We start from the raw sequence: 21,620 nt of genomic DNA on the forward strand, positions 1-21,620 counted from the left end.
TTCCTAAGTGTTTTAAGATTTATGATGTCACATTATGTGTAGGAGTCACAGGACTGTTGTTTTGAAACTATGTTCTGTCCATTTTGGAGTTAAAACTAAACTCCTGACCCTAACTGTCTCTGCCTTCACGCCTCAGCAGGGCACTGAGAGGAACTGAGCGGATTACAGCTATGCGCATTCAGACGCCACTCTTTAGCTATAATGTAAGTGTTACTCAGCAAAGACATCTCTCCATTCCTTATTCAAGCGTTTTCCTGCATAACTGTTATGGATTTAATCGCAGCGGCAAACAAATATCCAGGGATTTTAATCAGGTTTAACGCTCGAGCTTTGCGCGGCTAACTAGCACAAAGCTGTCAAAACTCTGTAGAGTTACCCAAACAAATAGCTAGCGTAGTTTAGCATAGCTTAGCATAGCTTGTAAAAAAAAATAATCTAGCTCGACTGGTTGTCTGCCTGATAGTTTGCAAAATTCATGTCATGAAACGTCAGTAAACTCAGAATACAGATTATGGTGTTAGTTTTATCCAGTTAAAAGTAAGATTTTTGTTCTTCCCAGCTAGCGGTACTGCTAATTTGCCTCCGTTGTGGATACCTGTAGCGCTGCAGCTACACTGGACACTTCAGGTACCATATGGAGGTCAGCAATAAGCGCTTGATGAAAGATAGAGTCATATTTTATAAAGAGAACAGTGGTTATTAACAGTATTAATAATCTAGCTAGGAAGAATAGCCATTTCCTGGGCGTTTCTGTGTTGACCTTTGTGTAACATAATTAATTCAGTGTTTGTTTGTTTTTATTTACAGGTGTTTTGGTTTCACTGACCCACAGTTTATTACTGTATGATGCCCCAGAGAGACAGGACACAGTCTGGACCTTGCTTCAGTGCAGCACCATGGCCGCTCTGCTCATCGCCTTTCTGCTCTTTCTGTCTGTGGGAACTCTGTGCCTCCTGATTTGCAGGTGATCACCCTTATTTATCCAGTAGTATAACTGACCACACACTCACTTCTTTCAGAGATGTTGTAATGACTGACCTCAGATGTCCACATTTCACTCAACACACTTTTACATGAGTAACACTGCAGTATCAGTCATGCAGCTGTTTGTGCAGATCCTTGTACACTGAGTCTGCAAAAAGGTAAAAGTAATCTACCAATAAAAGTTTGGTTTAATGCTAAAAATGGCTTTTTTTTTTGGAGAATGATGAATGTCTTTTGGTAATTTGTTGCAGATAAGATCACTTTTATCTTATTGCAGGCTCAGTCATGAGGTGCAGTAGAATAAAGCATGCTCTAACTTAACTAAGTTAACTTAACTCTAACTAAGCATGCTCTTTTCTCCCTGCTTGCTTTCAGATGGCTCTTCTGCAGGCTGGCGGTGCGATTCTTTCGCAGCGTCCTAAAAGCCGAGCTGAAAATCAGATCATTGGGCCTCTTTTCTCTCCGAGGCATCAGCGTACAGTTCTTGTCTCAGCGTACACTGGTGGGTGAGATTTTGAGATTTCTGACAGTTCCTGAATTTCACACGGAACGTTTTGTCTGACTGTGTCACAGTCAGTTCAGAACAGAAGCTGCTTTCCTCTATCCATCGGGACAAGGATGAATTAAAACTCATTTCTTGTTGCCTGAAGACCAGTTGAGGTTTAGTGACAGTGGTTTAGCATTCATTAAAAAAATGGACCATTATTAGGTACCAAAAAGAAGCAAGCATTGAGACTTTTGTGACATTTCCAGTTGATCTGTTAACTAACATCAGTTAGAAATTCCTGTTTAGTTTAATATAGCTCTTATTACTTTGGCTCATACCCTGATCAGGCATAACATTATGACCACCTGCCTAATATTGTGTTGGTCCCCCTTTTGCTGCCAAAACAGCCCTGACCCGTCCTGCACTGTGTATTCTTACACCTTTCTATCAGAACCAGCATTAACTTCTTCAGCAATTTGAGCAACAGTAGCTCGTCTGTTGGATCGGATCACACGGGCCAGCCTTCACTCCCCACGTGCATCAATGAGCATCTTGGCTGCCCGTGCAGACCGGGAACACCCCACAAGAGCTGCAGTTTTGGAGATGCTCTGATCCAGTGGTCTAGCCATCACAGTGTGGCCCTTCATCAAACTCGCTCAAATCCTCTTTCTCCTCCATTTTTCCTGCTTCTAACATATCAGCTTTGTGGACAAAATGTTCACTTGCTGCCTAATATATCCCAAACACTAACAGGTGCCATGATGAGGAGATGATCAGTGTTATTCACTTCACCTCTCACTGCTCACAGTGTTCTACCTGATCGGTGTATGGGTAAAACTATTAGCAGTAACTTGGTAAAGATCTTGTTAGTCAACTTATGTCTGTTTGTCTTATAGGAAATAGACAGAATATGGATCTCAAGCAAATTATTCAACCAGGACCTGCCGTAAGTATTAAAACCAAGCCTCATGCACAAACTAGATGTATGTGTTAATGTATATTTTAAACTACTAACAGTGCAGAAATACTACAGCGCTGTTAAATTCTCAAATCTGTTTGGTCACAAAGTTTAGATGTTCTGTATCAGTAGTGCTGTAGGCAACAGAGAGGTTTATATTAAAACCCTCATTCTAATTGTTGTTTCTATTGCAACAGCTGAGTGTCCTGGATTATGGTTAATACTTTTTGTGAGCTAAGACTAATGATTAAAAAAATCATCCAGTTACAATAACACCAGGAACTTGATTGCAGATGTCATGCAATTATATTGAGTTATAAACTGATTAAAAAGGTTAATATGTTCTCTAATGAATAATTGTAATCACTGCTGAAATGCGGTGGAGTTAGAGGAATAAAACACGTTGGGATGTGGAGTTGTAGGAAAATAAGTAGCTTCAGGGAAGGAACAGTATTTCTGCTGGCTGCATCACACTATTCTGGCGTTGATTATTTTCCTGTGAGAGCACACCTCCGTTCCTTCTGTAATCTCATTAAACACTTGTGTTGATCCACAATTTTGGAAGTTGTTTAACGTATGGTTTTTGACCAATCACTTAAACTGGATAATTAATTATGCAACTAATATAATTATCTAACAGTATAAAGCACTTTAGCGTGCTTGATATTGTTTAGCGAACAGTATCAAGCACGGGGGCTCCACTGTTGGGTTAACCTTAACCCTTTCTGCTCCAGGGACGCTGTATCATAGCTGCCCCTGCATTCTGACCCCAACTTCCTCAGCTGGGATTTGCAAAGAAAAGAATTCCACTGTGCTGTAATGTATGTGTGGTGATAATAAAGGCTTCATGCCCTCAGTTCTTCTTCTTATGGTGACTGGAACTGGCAGATCAGCCTGCATGCAGGGTTCTCATGCTCTCCCTTCTGACCACTAATTTCTCACATACGTTTGCTTGTCCTCCAGGAGATACTTGGCACTGTGTGTGGGCGAAATTCGGGTACGGATTGACCTGCAGGAGCCTCTCAGGCCACAACTGACCGAGAATCACGATGGAAATCCCAGCAAGTCACCGCTTAGTGCTTCAACACTGCGTTTTCTTTCCCAGGTGGGCTTCTGAACACACACAAGCCTCTGTGTGATATGTTGGCATTACATCTTTCTCGTCTTTCTCCTTGGCAGCTGCTGTCTCTCCACATTGGCTCCTTGAACGTGATGGTGCTGAACGTGCTGCTGCCCGAGTCCCTCTGGCACATGACGAGCACAGCTATCACTCTACTACTTGATCACCAATGCAAGAGGTACAAAATGTGTCTTTACATAATTTAAGGGAGTAATCCAGCATATATATATATATATATATATATATATATATATATTTATATATATATATATATATATATATATATATATATATATAGATCACATGCCATCCCATTATCATCCTTAAAATGGAGTGTTTTTTCTTGAGTCTGGTTCCTATCAATATTTCTTACTCATTTCCTAAGTAATTAATTACATTTTGTTTTTGGAAATGTCATGAGAGGTCATGCTGTCTTTTCAGGTTAGCCTGGGACTTTACTGTGGGACAGCTCAGCAGTAAAGTTTTAAAAAGCAGCAGGCTGGTATGTGCTTTTATATCCTTTATTAATTTATTACAGCCTGTTCCTGGCCACATATAAACACTATGTCTGATTTAAAGTTCATTACAAATGTTGTTTTAATTGTAGTCTTGTTCTGTATACAGCAACTGTGACCTGTTTTGTCTAGGTATTTCCTTGTATAAATGGCACTGCTAAAAATGTGTGTACATGAAATGAATGTCCTCAGTCATATGAAGCTGCGTGTTGGGTCTGTCCCCTGTCTGCAGGACACGTGTCTGGCAGAGGTGTCTCTAGGTCTGGCTGTGAGCGGCGATGTGAGCCTGCCGGACTTGCGCCCGGGCCAGCTGGCACTCAGCGTGAGGACCCTGTTGGCAGAGCTGCACGAGGGACTATTCCACTCTGAGCTGCTGCTTCCAAAAGCAACCTGTACTCCAGACACTGACACGTCTTCATCAGGTTAGGATACACCATGGATGTGGACTGGTGCCAGGGCGATGAATACATACAAAATATTTATTCTACAAAATGCTACTATAAATATTGACCTTGTAATTTTGCTTGATCAATGTCAGTGGCACATGGCTGTGCTGGATGGCAAGTACATGAAACAAATAAAAGCTGTTTTATTTATATCTTTATTTTGATCTCCCAGAACACACAGAAGATCAGTATATCCAGATGGAAGCAGTAGAGAAGATTCACCAGATGATTCCCCAAAAGGTCAAGGTGGAGTTTGAGAACACTAACATTACCCTCTCTATGCACAGCCAGAAGCGGTGGGTGGACAGATTTATTTTGTGTGGTTTGTTTTGGTTTGTTTCCTTGCTGACATGATTTGTTTGCTTTTTAAGACACCTGAACTGGACACTGAAGTCTTTAAAGCTTGACTATGACCGCGATGAGGAGCAGCTTCCTCTGAAAGGGTTTCTTCCTGAACTCAAATTCCCCCACAGCTGCTTAGAACTCCTGTTGGAGGGTAAGCTGTTATGACACACACACACACACTCAGAGCTATCTGTTTAACATGTTGAGGTGCTACCTTTTTACATCTCTCTCTCTCTCTCTCTCTCTCTCTCTCTCTCTTTCTCTGTAGATGGCCTTCTTCTCTCACAAAGCCGGCAACGGATTATATGTCTCACCTCACTGAAGACTGGGCTGCAGGTGGGCTTCTCAGGCCTCAGGCTCATGATTACGTTGAGCATCAGATCAAATCATTCAATTCATCAAACATTTAGTCTTGTTGTAAAAAAAGGTTTAAAAATGATTGTCCCACTTTGAAGGTAACCTCAGCAGACATCTGTGGCTCAGTGACGGTCAGCACGTGCATCATCCACTACCGCCAGCAGGAGTTCTCTCACTGGCTGGACTTGTTCTCATGGGAACAGCTCATTCATAGGAAGGCCACTCACAGGAAAAAGTAGGAAGACAATTATTTATACTATTTATAGTACATTAGTATTTACAAATGTGGTTTGAATACGAACAAAAGATGTTTTGTTTCATATTATAGCATTATTACACTAACATTCTATACCCCAGTAACTGCATCATGTCACTAAGCTCATTGTCAGAGTTATACTCTGTGTTTGTCCTGCAGACGCCTCGCTCTTCTGGATGTCCCTGTGCGATTCTGCTCTACTGTGTCAAATGTTAATGTGTCTGTTCAGCTGGGAGACACTCCACCCTTTGCTCTGGGTTTCATTTCTGTCAGTTCAGGTAGGCACAGCACATAAAGATCCTCTGGATATATCCATTCGGCTTGACAATGCCTCTTAGGTTTACAGTAAGTGAAAGCGTTAATCAGGTTGACCGTACTGTATGTAACAAAACAAAAACCCAGTGTACACCTGTTCTGTAGATAACTTAAAGCATATCAATTAAACACATCTAGAAGGACCACTGTATAATATATTAATCTTTAAGAAGGGTGGTACCTCGGTATTATAGCACTTGTTTTAAAATTCACATGGTTTTAAAAAAAAGCATTACCAAATATCAACATCATTTCTCTTTCTGATATTGTTTGTTCTTGTTTTTACCCAGAACTGCAGCACTCTGTAGATTCCACTAAACAAGATGAAAGCCTGAGCATGTCCCTGGACCATTTCTGGTGGAGGGTGGGCCAAGGATCTCACATCCAACAAGCTCCACATCCACCAGGCAAACACGTGTGGGGAGAGGCACTCATCATGGACTCCTTTACACTGCAGGTAAAACAAACACTCTCACCAGTTTAGCACTTATTAAAGTCAATGCCCATTGCATTATGATCTGTGTATGTGTTGTATAATAAACATATTTTTAGGGACGGATTCTTTTAGCAGAAATCTTAATTGTCCCTTGATAAGCCAGAATGTGAGGGACTTAATTTACAGTAACCAACCAGGTTGCTTTTTGTATTGATTTTTTAAAAAATATCTTCCTTCCTCTTTGTCATATGAGGACATTATTTGCCCAGTAGGAAATTCTAGTTGAATGTGAAAGTAGTTAAATGTAAGATTTATATGGACTTGCTACCACCAAATAATCTGAATACGCTTGGCATTGCTCCGTTGTTTGTGTCGTCTGTCTGAATCGGCAGGGCAGCTACAGTAATTCCCACAGTGTGGACTCCGGTTCCTCGGCCAGTGTATGTGTGGAGTCCAGTTTGCAGGGCCTGCAGATGGAGCTATCTGAGACCTGTGCTTTGTGTCTGTCTCGCCTGTTCTCCGTCCTTAAACTGGGCCAAACTCAGAATTCCCTCACTCCAGCACCTTCCAGTACACAAGAATCATCATCTCATTTACCTCTAGTTTTGAAATTTCAGCTAAACCTGCAGGATGTCAACATCTTCACGCTTTCTAATGTAGCAGGTGAGTACAGCTGGGAAGCTTCATGTTTTACAACTACATTTTTTTTCTGTAATATTCAGCTTTATAACTACAGCTCTGTCTGCTTCTGATGGTGTAGGAGCTGTGGTGTTCCGGGTGGATGAGGTAGCAGCCAGTAGCTCTGCTGAGAGTTCGCAAACATTGGTCCGAGGTGTGGCTCTGTCTATACTAAAGTCACTCAGCGAGAGCACTGAGCCATGCTGCCCTGCAGACCAGGCCTGTTGTCCTGTGGTCAGTCTCAGCAGTCTCACTGTGTCCTACCAGAACAGCAGCCACACCCTAGAGGTACCTCAGTCTTACACACATCAGCACCATGATCCTCTTTCTCCCACAGATGGCCATACATTGTGGATGTTATCTTAAATAATCTATATTTAACGTTTATTAATTAGAGGTACTTTCTCTTGAAAACGTATTTATTTTGCACAATCCTGTTTGAATCAGTCTCTCCAGGATTCTGTGATTTTGTGATCAATTTTTAAATAAGCAAACTCCACAATATTAAGGAGATTGCAAATTTCAATATTTTTCCACAGATTTGGACCAAGACATCACAACATGCATTCAACCAAAGCTCTCTTTGATTCACATGTGTTAAGGTGTCATGGAAAGTAATTACATATGTGTTTTCACTGGCAGTATGTCAGAGAAGAATTTCGTGTTTGCAATACCCCCGATTCAAGTAGTCAACAAGGCATTTATGGATGCAGCAATCCTTGATAACATGGCCATTAACAGGACATTACTTCTACTACTACTGTTAGTAATCATGTAAAGCACCTGATCTGCAAATGCAAGGTTTAAAAACCCTTTTATTTTAATAACGTGTGTTTCCTATTTATTTTGTGTACAGATGCAGAGTGAGAATGCCTTGGCTCTTCATTGGACGCCATCTGATCACATGTTTCTCTATCAGCATGTCTGTGAAAGTCATAGCTGCTGGAGCACACTGCAGGCGGTGCTAGGCATAAAGCAGAAAGAAGTTACCTTGCCCTCTCCACCTTCTTCTGCTTTAAGAAGCCTCAGCATGCGTTTTGTTCTGGCTAACACCCAGCTCACTGCGTATGTCGCAGAGAAGAACTTTATTATTGTGCGTGCTGAGGCTCTGTCTGTTTCCAAGCAGCCAGGAGCCACTCACTTCAGGTCTCTTCAGGTGGTGTTCAACTTTGATGGCAACGACATTTTTACATTCTCTGAGCCAGAGGTTAATATGCTTGATCATTCAGACGAGCTACTGCAGTACCGCAAATGCTTCCCGTTCCTGTCGACACCTCACAACCGTGCTTGGCTCTTTTCCTTCCCCGTACTCACTGTGGAATTCCCTTACCAGTACAACTTTTCCAGTACTTTTGACAAGACCGTGAGTGCCCAGAAATGGCTGAAGAGTCTCCACAGAACTGGTTCCACTGAGCCTAAACGCCTTCCTCCAGATCTCTTCTTCAAAGTAGGCCAGTTCTCCTTCGTCTTTCTGGATGATGTGTTCGAGATCAAGCTCCGTGACAACTATGAGTTGATGAAGGATGAGAGCAAGGAGAGTGCCAAACGCTTGCAGCTACTTGACCGCAAAGTGGCAGAGCTGCGCAGGATGCATGGTGAACTGCTACCAGCACGCAAGATTGAGGAGCTGTACGCTTCACTGGAGCGCAAGCACATAGAAATCTACATCCAGCGCTCGCGCCGCCTCTATGCCAGCACCCCAATGCGCAAGGCATTGCTCACATGGAGTGTGGCGAATTTGGAACTGGTGGCACTGGCTGACCACTCACTGCATGGGCATGAGCATATGCGTGAGCTACTATGTGAGATTGACAATGTCAGTCCCTTTCCTAAAGATGGACTGCCTCTGGTGGTGCAGTGGTGCCGAGCCATCTCTTTTAAGATTAGTGCATTCTTAGGTCAGTATTTTTATGATCTTTACACTAACGTACTTCATACAGTGTGTGTGTTATACGTATAACATGCTGTGTCAGCACGTACAATTTTTGCTTTTTTGTTAAACCTTATCCCTTATTTCGTGTTTTGCGTAGTGCGGATCCGAGATTACCCACGATACTTGTTCGAGATCAGGGACTGGGAGCTGTCGGGGCGTCTCATTGGGACCGAGCAGGATGGGCAGGTGCGTGGACGGCGCAGGGAGGTGGTTCAACTCGGCCAACCTTGGGGAGACGTGACTGTTTACCGGAACATGCCTCCTCTCAAATTCTACTACGATGTCACCTGTGAGTGTCACTACATTCATTTTCACACTGGACTTAACATACTATAAGTTACTAAAAGTTTGAGAATAATATTTTCTTTTAATGCTTTCCTTTAGCAAACATATCACTTTATACCATTGTGTGGGGGCCGTGCTGGGACCCGGCTTGGACTTTGATTGGCCAGGCAGTGGATTTACTGACCAAGCCAACAGCTGACCCCTCTCCTCTTCTGGCCTGGTGGGATAAAAGCCGGCTGCTCCTGCATGGACGCTGGCACATGGACATTGAACAAGCCAACTTGCACCAGCTTGCCACTGAGGTACTTCCGGTACCAAGGTTTTTGGTATTGCGTCAAGAACAGTGCCTTGTTCATTGCATCATTTTACTGAACCCACATTCTTTTGCAGGACCCTTACAACACTACAGAAAACATGCACTGGGAGTGGAACAAGCTGAATTTTGACTGGAACCCTGGGCAGTTTGTCTTCAAGGGTGACTTGGATGTCAACGTTAGGACTGCCTCAAAGTATGCAACCTTTCTTTAAATTACCTAAATTTAAAATCTTAAAGCCAGTTATCATTATATATTTAGATCAATATTTTTTAGATTGCAAATTGCAATTGTTTCCATTTTAATTGCATAATTTCATATTATCTTAATGTATGAATGACATCTAACAATGTTTGGTATATGTCTGATATTATGTAGACCACCACTACAAGCAAGAAGCTCAGACTGTTGACATTATAATTTGTAACTTCTGTCAAAATCCCATATCCCATTTTCGTTCTTTCAGATATGATGATATTTGTTTCCTGCACCTTCCCAATCTGTGTATGACTTTGGACCTGCAGTGGCTTTGCCATGGAAACCCACATGACCACCACTCGGTTATGTTGTGCAGTGCAGACAGTGTGGCTGATGTCACCTCGGTACAGCCACATGATTCCTACAGGGCCTTCAGATCAGAAAACCTCAACCTCTCCATCACTATGGACCTTAACCAGAACAGTGGCACAGGTTTTTTATTTATTTAGTTAGTTAGTTAGTTATTTTGCCTTTTTTTTTAATTATTTATTTTCAACCTTTTGCATTTGTTAGTACACTATAGTTAATTCTTGGAATTTCCTTTACTACACTATGATAAAATAATGTTAAAATGTTAATAAAAATGCCTGTTTGCTTTCAGAACCCTGTCAGCCTCGAATACTCCTATACAGCAGCACTCTGCGCTGGATGCAGAACTTCTGGGCCACATGGACCAGTGTGTCACGACCCATCTGCAGAGGAAAACTTTTCCACAGCCTCCGGCCCTCTCGCAAGAAGCTCGGCCAGCACTACAAACAGCTGTCCTACACAGCAGCGTTTCCTCAGTTGCAGGTCACACACTGGTCATCCTGTTTACTCAAACATGCACACACAAATGTGTATATATATTCAGACAGACAGATATAGATATTATTGATCTTGTTTCAGGGAAGTTGCTTTCTAAAACATAAATGGATTAAAGAATAGATCACAATCAAATAGGAATTTATATATATTTATATACCTTGTGATAGACTGGTATCCTGTCCAGGGTGTACCCTGCCATGTGCCCTTAATCTCCTGGGATAGGCTTCAGGTTTCCTGCAACCCAGTAGTATAAACAGTGTAGAAAATGGATGGATGTATATATTGATATATTTTTAAAAAATCAAATGATGTGATGTATTGTTAAGTTGTTTTTATTTGTCACATACACATTACTGCACAGTTCACATATCCCATCCTTGAGGGTTGGGGTCAGAGCAGGGTGGGTTGGGGGCCTTGCTCAAGGGCCCAACGGTGGCAGCTGGGCGGTGCTGGGACCACAGTCTTCCAGTCAACGACCCAGAGTATTGATCCATAAACCAGAGAGACTTGTGTCAGTGATCTATTCTTAAGAGTAATACTTGGATGATATTTCTGCTGTTTGCAGGTTCATTATTGGGCATCATTTGCTCAGCAGCGGGGAATTCAGCTGGAGTGCAGTAAGGGTCATATCTTCACCAGAGGAGCACAGAGGCTTATACCACAGGGTAAGAGAAAACACATTACATTTACATTTACGGCATTCATCAGATGCACTTATCCAAAGCAACTTAGAGAAGTGAAGGATGCTGGGTAGGCAAACATTGTTTTACATCTGAATCAAGCAGCTACAGGAAGCCTGTGGAGACGATGCATCAATGGAGTGAGGTGGAATAGCTTGGGGAGATTGAAAACAAGTCTGGCATCTGTATTTTGGGTCAGTTGCAAGGGTCAGATTGTATGCAGAGGAAGACCTGTCAGGAGCGAGTTACAGTAGAGGTACAGTGTGAATAAGCTTGTGTGTTTGTGTGGCTGCAGCGGGCACAGTGATGAGGAGGCTAATCTCAGAGTGGAACGTGACTCAGATGGTGAGCGAGCTGTCCTTGGTCACCGTGCACCTGATGTCCTCCAGCTCAGACGAGACAGCTGACCACCAGATCAACGCACAGGTGAAGAAGACCCATTTACTCAGCCTGTCTTCACTCAGCTATCAGAGACAAAGCAACCGCATGGAGGAGGTGAGACCACACATTCACAACTCTGTTAAAATCATTCAGGGAAGTCCAGGTCATTTAAATAATGCTGAAATTATGACACCAATCTGAATTTCTAGCTCGTTGTCGTCTAGGATTGTGCTCACACTAATGTGAATGTTTCGTTTGGAGGAAGAAATGTTGGTGTGATATGGTGGGGTAATAGATCACAGTCTGACCCTGAGCACCAGTTCCTGTCTGTGCAGTGTTTCACATGTTGTGTAGGTTTCCTCAGGGTGCTTCAGGTTCCTCCTGCTTTCTAAAGAAATGCCGGTAGCTGGATTAGCTACAATAATTTGTGTGTGACATGTAGGACCATAAAATGAACTAGCATCCCTAGTTTTATTGCTTTGTTTTGTGTGTTAATGGGGATAGAGTTTGGAACCATCACAATGCAATAGCTTCATTGTTTGGTAGTATTTTCACAGAGGTTGTTGTTTTGGATTGACAGTCAATTATTTGTCAAATTATTATTTTTTTTTGCTTGATGTTTTGTTGATGTTGGCAAACATTTATGTGTTGGTTTTATTCGATTAATAGTTAATAGTTCCAAGAATTATGGTGGGTTATCTTTTGTTTCCAACAGGATGTTGGTTCAAAGGACGAGTGCAATGCCTCCTACACTCACAAGCTATGTTTGGTGGATCTGCGTGCCTCGTGGACTGCCACCAACAGGAACATCGCCTTCGGTCTGTATGATGGTTACAAGAAGGCAGCCGTACTGAAGAGGAACCTGTCCACAGAGGCACTAAAGGGCCTGAGGATCGACACACAGCTTCAAGCTAAGAAGCTTAAACGCTCCATGTCCACTTACGCCCCTAACACTGCTCTTTCTACCCCTATTGTTCCTGCTGCCAGTCGCACAGAGAAGAACCAGAATGAAGGTGCACAGTTTTTCTGGCTTGAGTTTGGTTTAAACTGAATTTATTATGGAAACATTATGGCTGAATCTTTGCGATTGTGGTTTCCAGGCACGTCTATGCTTCAGAAGCTGATTGAGGAAACGGATAAGTTTGTGGTGTTTTCTGAAGAGGATGCAGGGGTGAGCGACCAGCTGAGCGGAATTGCAGCATGCCAGACAGACGACGTGTACAACCACAACTGGTGCATTGAGCTTGTCAACTGTCAGGTAGAGGACAAAACCTCACTTTTTTTGGAAACTGTTTCCATCTCGTTTGTATCTGAATCATATCGTATTGGCCCTTTTGTTTGTTTATGTTTAGATGATGCTGCGTGGCACTGAGACAGCAGGGTGTGTGCTCGTTTCAGCTGCAAAGGCTCAGCTGCTGCAGTGTGAGCATCATCCAGCTTGGTACAGTGATACCCTGAAGCAGAAGACCACGTGGGCCTGCTCACTGGACTGTATGCAGTATTTTGCCACCATGGAGCCCAATCCTTCAGAACAGGAGGATGGGCAACTGTGGCTAGAGGTGAGCTCATTTACTTGTCTCAGCTGTATAAGAGTGACTACAAAGTGACACTTTCTGTAATTTCTGAAATTTTAATGAAAAGAATGTGATGTCTGTCTTCTGCGTTAATCTCTAGTACAGTCAGCATGGCAATTAAATGAAGTTGTGTCTCGTTTTGTGAATGTGTAGGTGAAAAACATTGAAGAGCACAGGCAACGGACCCTGGACTCTGTGCAGGAGCTGATGGAGAGCGGACAGGCAGTGGGCGGCATGGTCAGCACCACCACAGGTACACTGCTGTTCTTGCACTATAGGGTTTTTTGAGTCCAGTAAACTATTTTACAGCAATGTGTGAGTTGCATGTTGTTAGTTTGCTGGGTGCAGTCAGAAAACATGTTAATATATTCTGTATGCATTAGACTGGAACCAGCCATCACATGTGCAGGAGACTCAGCAAGTCCAGCGCATTATCTCACGTTGCAGCTGCCGCATGTACTACATCGGCTACAGTCATGATATCGACCCAGAGCTAGCTACGCAGATCAAACCTCCAGAAATACGTGACCGCCATGAAAAAGAAGATCTGCTCAAGAAGCAGGCTGGTAGGTTTTGTGTTCTTAAAATGACACTACACATCATTGCTACAGTTTTGTGATATATTGTTGGAGTATTAAAATCAAGCGTCCATTCCTGTTCTGCCTTCCAGGTGCAGTAGACACCTTCACCCTTATTCATAATGACCTGGAGATCTCCACCAACCCGGTGCAGTATGCCATGATTCTGGACATCGTCAACAACCTCCTGCTACACGTGGAACCCCGACGCAAGGTTAGAGATTTTTGCAAGTAGTCATGACAGGCTGCTTGGTTTAAAGAGATTGACTAAAATGCACTTTCACTTACAGGAGCACAGTGAGAAGAAGCAGCGCGTGCGCTTCCAGCTGGAGATCTCCAGCAATCCCGAGGAGCAGCGCAGCAGCATTCTGCACCTGCAGGAAGCCGTTCGCCAGCATGTGGCCCAGATCCGTCGACTCGAGAAGCAGATCTACTCCAACATACGGGTCAGTGTCTAAAATCAGCCATCCCTTCAGATGTTTGTTGGAAGTTACCCAAATTGTTCCTGGACCATATACTCAGTGTTGATGGATTGATCTGTGGTGGTTCATAAGGCCAGGTTTACTATACATGGGTAGAATTCTGTATGTTTCATATAAAAAAAAGAGTATTTCCATGATTATTTACATAAACTACTGTTTAAAAAGCAGATATACGTGTTCAGTTAATGTTGTGGTAATTATCCAAATGGCTAATGCTTTAGGGCTTTTTTTTTTCTTTCCATAAGTTTACATGTTCTCACACTTTGCTTGGACTCTTATAGTCCCAACCTGAGGAACTAAGAGGAGACGAGCTGTCTGACATCAACATGCGCCTGCAGAATCAGCTCAATCAGGAGAAAACTGACCTGCAAATGAAAAGTGAGGAACTCAACATCCTCATCAGGTGGGTGCGCATTGGTTCATCATGAGCACCATGAGTATCAGGATAAAGAAAATAATGACTTGATGACAAAAAGCTGATAATTAAGAGATTAACCTGCGGTCCCATTCAAAAGTAATGGAAGAGCCAGGCCGTTTTGTTTTTTGTTATACACTAAAGACATTCAAAGTTTAGAGTTTAAGTCATCTGACAAAGTTTAGATGAGGATTGTTTTTTAACAGAAAGACTAGAAAAAGCTGTAAAAGAATGTAAATCACCAATATTTGATTGCTTGTCCCATACAATAACTACATCAAGCCCACTGACCCTCTGACATCACCACCCTTTTCCAGACTTGTACCACAGTTATTGTTTGCTTGATTGGATTAAAATCTGGTCAGTGATTTGGCCAGTCTAAAGCTTTCTACTTTTTCCCCCTGATGAAGTCCTTTGTTGTGATGTCAGTGTGTTTTGGATCATTGTCCTTCTGCCTGATGAAGTTCCTCCCAATTAGATTAGATGCATTGCACAGACAGAATGTTTCTGTAGAATTCTGAATTAATTATGCTGCTACCATCATGAGTTACATCATCAATAAAGATCTGAGTCCGTTCCAGAAACAGCCATGCAAGCCCAAGCTAGGACAATAACTCTACTGTGCTTGACCAGTGAGAGTATTTTGTATGCCTTGGATCATGAGGTCCTTTAATTCTCCACACTTTGGCTTTTCCATCACTTTGGTAGAGGTTCATTTTGGTTCCAGAATTGTTGTTGTCTATTTCTTTGTGAATTCCAATCTGGCCTTCTGGCCTTTCTTACTGCTGAAGAATGAGTAATTCTGGGTGGTATGACCTCTCTTTTTCTCCTCTTGAAGTGAATTAAAAAAGTGTCTTCATTGTGTAACTAAAATAAGAATTGGGTTTGCTGGGATTGTATTTTCAGATTATATTGAAACGTTGACATAAATAAGGACTCTCTTTCCAGATGTTTTAAGGATTTCCAGCTGCAGCGTGCTAATAAGCTGGAACTGCGAAAACCTCCAGAAGACGTGAGCGTGGTGCGTCGTACTGAAATCTACTTTGCTCAGGCTCGCTGGTGTCTCACAGAGGAGGACGGTCAGCTGGGCATCGCTGAGCTCGAGCTGCAGAGGTTTATGTACAGCAAGGTGAGCTTAGAGTCTACAGAAAAGTGTTGTCCTCAACCTCAAACACACAACATGGATCCAGTTGGGCCAGTTCAGGATAGAATCACTTTCTTTACTCCAGTCTAACCACACTGGATTTTCACTGAGATCACTTTGCTCAGCCGTCCTCTGACTGGTTGCTTTGTTTTGTCAAATGTTCTTGAAAAGGAAAATGCACCAAGGTTTGACTCAAACAGACCAAATTCTCCCTGTGTGGGTTTACTCCGGGTACTCCGGTTTCCTCCACATGTACATTAGGTTGATTGGTGATTCGAAAATTCTATTTTGCCCATAGGTGTGAGTGTGTCTGTCTGTCTATATGTGGCCCTGTGATGGACTGGTGACCTGTCCAGGGTGTACCCCTGCCTTTTGCCCAATGGGTGCTGGAATAGGCTCCAGCAGATCCCCATGACCCTAATTAGGAATAAAGTGGGTATAAAAATGGATGGATGGTTAGATAGATATCAGATCTATTTAGCAGCAGCTTTGTGTTCTGTGTCCTCTCTCTGTGTAGACTTGTCAAAGGATTTGTTCACATTTTTCTGCTGTATTTTTGAGCACTGAGTTTGAGAGAAACACTGTTTTCATGTTTCATGTTTTTAGCCCTACATATACTCCAGGGACTGGTTTTTTTCTTTTCTTTTGTTTTTTTTTGTGTAGTTATGTATGCAGTATTAATAGAAACCAAATTAAATAGTGAAGCACTAAATAGACATCACTTCAAATTCAAAAAACATGTTTTTTTTTCTGTTTATACAAGCAGTAAATCGTTTCCTGGTAAGGTGAACGTAGTTTGATTATTTCTTAATCTTTAGACCTTAAAGATGAATGCTTTTCCTACAGCTGAATAAATCCGATGACACGGCAGAACATCTTTTGGAGCTTGGCTGGTTCACGATGAACAACCTGCTTCCCAATGCTGCTTACAAGGTACACTGCAGTATGCATTCATTCACACACAAACAAAACTGAAGCTTTTGGACATGATTCTGGACTGGTCTGTGAAGGTTACACTTGGTTTTCCAGAGATGACTACAGACAGTGATTAAATATTTAAATATACTTTACTCTAACTTTTATTGTTGACTCAGATTATTAAACTTTTCTACTTGGTCTCTCTTGTGCAGCATGTGAGGGTACGTATGGTATTGAGTGTGTTCGCCAGTCATCTTTCCCATTTCAATTGTAGAACCATAGAAGATACACTCTTTGGCCAAGAGTATGTGGACACCTGACCATCGCGTCCGTATGCGGTTCGTCCCAAACTTGTTCCAGCATGACAATGCCCACAAAGTGAGCTCCATGAAGGCATGGTATGAGAAGGTTGGAGAGGAAGATTTTGAGTCCTGACCTCAACCCCATTGAACACCTTTGGGATGAACTGAAGAGCTGTCTGATCTCACTAATGTTCTTGATGCTGAATGGGCAAATCCCAACAGCCATACTCCAAAATGTAGTGGAAACCCTTTCTCATAAAAGTGTAAATTTTTACCACAACAACAAAAAGAGGGAAGTAAATCTGAAATTTTAAAAATGTACTTATGGGTGTGATGGTCAGGTGTCCACAAACCTTTGGCCATATAGTGTACATTCTGGCATTTGCTCTCCGGTCAAAAAAGCTTGCAGGAATTTACTGTTTTGTTTTGTCATCATTTGCTTGATTTTAGTCCTACATTTTCGTCTGTGATGTTTTTTTGTTTTATTTTACTGTATACTCATCTGCCACTGCTGTACTAGTTTATTTATCATTTTTGAGGTTGTTTTGTTGTTTTTTTAAAAAGAATGTGAATCAAAAATATAGAATCCTACTCATTTTAGCCTGAGTGCTCTAGACATGAGTTACACGATGCATGCTGTGGATCTTTGCTGTGCCGTTTTGTACTCTAGGTGGTGTTGCGTCCGCAGAGCCCCTGCCAGTCAGGACGACAGCTTGCCCTCCGCATCTTCAGCAAAGTTCGTCCTCCTGTGGGCGGGATTTCTGTCAAAGAGCATTTTGAGGTCATTTGGATAGTGCTTGAGCGCTGTAAAATATTCTGTTGACATTTGCTTTGCACCATGTTAAATCATCTTTTAACGATTAGGTCAACGTGGTCCCACTTACCATCCAGCTGATGTACCACTTCTTTAAGAGAATGATGGGATTTTTCTTCCCTGGGAGAAATGTCGAGGAGGAGGAGGTTGGAGATGAGGAGGATAAGTTACGGATGGTCACCACAGGTTTGAACTTTTACATTTAAATTCAACAACTCTCTTTTGTCTTTTAATTTCCTCTCTACCGTGTAGCTCTGACATCCTCTGCCTGCTGGTCAGTATTGGTTTTAGCTCTCCTGCACTTAGGGAATATTGGCTTTCAAATGGCTGTGCCCAAGGTCACACTGATAGATCAGGCCTTGCTATTAAAAGCTCAGCTCATTGACATTGAGTGGAGATACTCATGATTCAGAGTCACCCTGATGTATGTGTGTATAATAAGAGTTCCTCAAATCCCTCTTCCCTCTTTCTCTCTCAATGCAGGTGTTGTAAAACCAAGGCAGCTATCTGAGGACTCTATAGGCGGGCTGGGCCCAAGTAAAGGAGTCACACAGGGGATGAATCGCACGTCAGGGGTCAGGAGGTCTTTCCGTAAACCACCAGAGGTATACACTTCTTGCAATTAACAAATGATGTGCTGTCTCTAAGAACAAGCTAAGTGGCTCAAACTATGCTGCTTGCTTTCTATCCAGCATCCTATAGATGACATTGACAAAATGAAAGAGAGAGCTGCAATGAACAACTCGTTCATCTACATAAAAATCCCTCAGGTTCCTCTATGTGTCAGCTACAAGGTGAGTGTTGCATTGAATCCCTGGTTTGTTTTTCTTTTATAAACACCTTCCAATATTGTTCTGCTTTTTAATTGTACAGGGTGAAAAAAGCAGTGTTGACTGGAAGGATCTGAACCTGGTACTGCCCTGTTTAGAATATCACAACAACACCTGGACCTGGCTGGATTTTGCCATGGCTGTGAAAAGAGACAGTCGAAAAGCTCTGGTTGCCCAGGTAAGACTGTGTGATGATTAGATTACAACTGCAGCACTGATCCACATGTGAAATGATGGCAAGCCTATGTATTTTTTAGCTTTAAATCAGAAGACATGTACATGTGAAATATCATATTGTTAGAAATTGTCTAGAAAATCTGGTTAAGTAATTATCCATAATAATATTTCTGTTCGAAAGTTCTTGATTTTCAATAACGTCAATGTAGGTGAAAAATTCAGATTGTGCTTTATGCATAATGGTTAATAATGGTTTTGCACAGGACTGAGATTTGCACAAGACTCATAAAAACATGTAGTTTTTGCACATACCCTCATTATGTCTGCACCTTTAAATTTTTGTTTCAGTATTCAGTATTTGTTATATTTATTTTATTATAGATTATTTGATATATTGTTTTTTGTTACATTTTTGTTATTCTATCTATCTATCTATCTATCTATCTATCTATCTATCTATCTATCTATCTATCTATCTATCTATCTATCTGTGTCTCTGTCTCTATCTATCTATCTATCTATCTATCTATCTATCTATCTATCTATCTATCTATCTATCTATCTATCTATCTATCTATCTATCTATCTATCTATCTATCTACCTACCTAGTCCACCTTACTATATAGATTTATTAAATACAGTTGGTTTAACTCTGTTAATACCTTGCAAATCGTTAAGCAAGGTAATCTTTAGACATTCCTTATGGGCCTCATAATCAATAATTGCTCTGTTAATTATGCCAAGTGACAATCAGTAGAGAGTAAGAGTAGAGAGCTCTTCATAGTCAGTTTATCTGTAGTTGCACTTTTCCACCCCTAGGGGGTTCCTGTGTGATCTCACAAGCTAAAATACATTACACATTTCCTGTTTTAATCCTTTCTCTTATTTTGGACTTCCTCGGAACAGATGATAAAAGAGAAGCTGCGTCTGAAGCCCGCCTCAGCCTCTGAGTTTCGGGGAAAGGCAGCAGAAGGAAAGGCTGACAGCGGCCTGCAGCAGCAGATGGAGGACGAGAAAGCCAGGCTGCTGATCGGCCTGAGCACCACCGACAAGAGCTCCAGCAAGAAGATCTTCAGCCGCCACAAGTGATTCCTCTCCGATGATACAGCGGTGTGGAGAGATTAAGCTCACCTGAGTCTCACCTGTCTGTGTTTCATTTTGTCTAGTGGACCATGATGAGAACAGATCAGAGCTTTTTATTACAAATCAATTTCAAGTAACGTTACTCTCGACTTTTAGAGGTCCATGCTGGCTATGGATTTCTCTGAGCAGAAGTCCTCATGTCTCTCATCGCTGATAGCGTTAAGGGCACACTGATCATCATCTTGCTGTCTATGAAGAGCACAGTGTCCTATTAGGGATCAAGGTTAAATTGTCACACGTGTTTTTGTGCCATCAGTGTTTCACGTATCATTGCAGTTCACTGCACTATATACAGCCTTCACTTATCAGGATGGCCATTTCAGCAAGCCCTCAGGTGTTTAAAATGTTAGAGTTGTGTTCATTTCAGGAGAAAAGGATCTCACACACAGGATCGTTGTGTTTTAATGACTGCCAACATCTCTCCTGCTGGCACAGGAGGCCCTGCACAGTCTAAGGGAAAGTATTGCACTCTATTTTATGCACCTTGGAAAATCAAGAGGGATCAGAAATGGGTTTCACTGCAGAGATGTGTTTAATGTGTAATATTTCAGATATGCATAAATGCATTTACATTCACTTACCTAATGCCTTGACCACTTAAGAAGTTGCACTCTCACTGAAACGGCCCTTAAGGATTTATTCTCTAAAGCTCAGTATATATAACTACAAGTCCCAAAAAAATAGCAGGTATTTAATATTATATTGTTGGTCTAAGATTTGCTGTACTAACGTTTGTGCAATATCTCGACACGAAGTTAACTGAATATCCGTTCATCTATTCATTGTTTTATGTTCTTGAAATTCATGGGGAGATTCTTTGTCATTTTTGGAGCATTTTTGATCATTTTAACACTATGGCACTTTTGTTTGTGTTTTCCTTTAAGTTTTGAAGGTATATATTGTTGGTTAAGTTCTTTTTCCTGATCAAGATATGAACAAATGCCAGATAAGATTTCAGCTTAAGTGTTTCTTTTTTTCCAGTGAAATCAGGGTGTTGGCGCTGTCTTTTGATTTTTAACGTCAACACGCTTTGTAAATGAATTTTCAGTATTAAAAAAATCAAAGCTCCAAATAAAATCTGTTGCATTTTTCTTTTACAAATCAGGAGGAAAGTTACATTCATCATCCAGCATTAGGTTTATTACATTTTGTGTTAGTGCTCTCATTCTCTCTCTCTTTCTGTCTCTCTCTGGGTCGCTCTCTCTTTCTGTCTCTCTCTCTCTTTGTGTGTGTCTGTCTCCCTCATCTCCCTCATTCTCTCTCTCTCTCTCTCTCTCTCACTCACTCATTAATGATTAACACTTATTCCTAATATACCAAATCAGTTTTCTCTGTATCCCATGGAAACTATTCTCAACAACTAAAGGAGAACTAGAAGGTTTTCAGAACTGGGAAATAAAGATACAGCTAAAAGCAGTAATTATTTCCTCTTCAATTCTAATCACACCCAAATCTTTGCTATATAAAAATGTCAAATGATTCATTTATCTCAACTCAGAATAGATACTTCAGCATCTTCCTCCAACAAACAAAATCTGATTATATATAAACTACAACAGATAAATATTTTTATTTTTGTACAGTGCTTTCTTTGATGCCTACATTTTAAGTGTGTGCTGTTTTCTATTCTGTCTCTGAGCTGTAAACAGGAATAAATACTCTCACTAATGTTTACAGTGGTAAAGCA

General features: G+C 41.6%; 1 protein-coding gene across 2 annotated transcripts; it reads left to right on the forward strand.

Moving 5' to 3' along the window:
• The first annotated feature begins 53 nt into the window (after positions 1-53).
• LOC131367905 (bridge-like lipid transfer protein family member 2) lies at positions 54-21,034 on the forward strand. Of its 2 annotated transcripts, none has more exons than XM_058413553.1 (40): positions 54-203; positions 808-964; positions 1,360-1,486; positions 2,368-2,417; positions 3,393-3,534; positions 3,609-3,727; positions 3,991-4,051; positions 4,297-4,486; positions 4,683-4,806; positions 4,882-5,006; positions 5,124-5,191; positions 5,311-5,447; positions 5,628-5,746; positions 6,074-6,240; positions 6,612-6,882; positions 6,980-7,185; positions 7,754-8,795; positions 8,928-9,119; positions 9,215-9,417; positions 9,506-9,624; positions 9,896-10,119; positions 10,289-10,479; positions 11,060-11,159; positions 11,470-11,669; positions 12,271-12,568; positions 12,656-12,813; positions 12,908-13,114; positions 13,283-13,382; positions 13,513-13,695; positions 13,800-13,921; positions 13,998-14,153; positions 14,471-14,592; positions 15,553-15,733; positions 16,595-16,681; positions 17,639-17,749; positions 17,833-17,968; positions 18,266-18,387; positions 18,475-18,576; positions 18,656-18,790; positions 19,697-21,034. In XM_058413553.1, the coding sequence occupies exons 2-40, from the start codon at positions 897-899 to the stop codon at positions 19,877-19,879; spliced, it is 6,648 nt and encodes a 2,215-aa protein (XP_058269536.1). In that variant the 5' UTR covers positions 54-203; positions 808-896; the 3' UTR covers positions 19,880-21,034. The 2 variants fall into 2 exon arrangements, with proteins under 2 accessions (XP_058269536.1, XP_058269537.1); XM_058413554.1 differs by lacking the exon at positions 54-203 and adding an exon at positions 504-640.
• The last annotated feature ends 586 nt before the right edge of the window (positions 21,035-21,620 follow it).

The sequence above is a fragment of the Hemibagrus wyckioides genome, linkage group LG17 (genome assembly GCF_019097595.1).
Source record: "Hemibagrus wyckioides isolate EC202008001 linkage group LG17, SWU_Hwy_1.0, whole genome shotgun sequence".
Taxonomy (NCBI): domain Eukaryota; kingdom Metazoa; phylum Chordata; class Actinopteri; order Siluriformes; family Bagridae; genus Hemibagrus; species Hemibagrus wyckioides.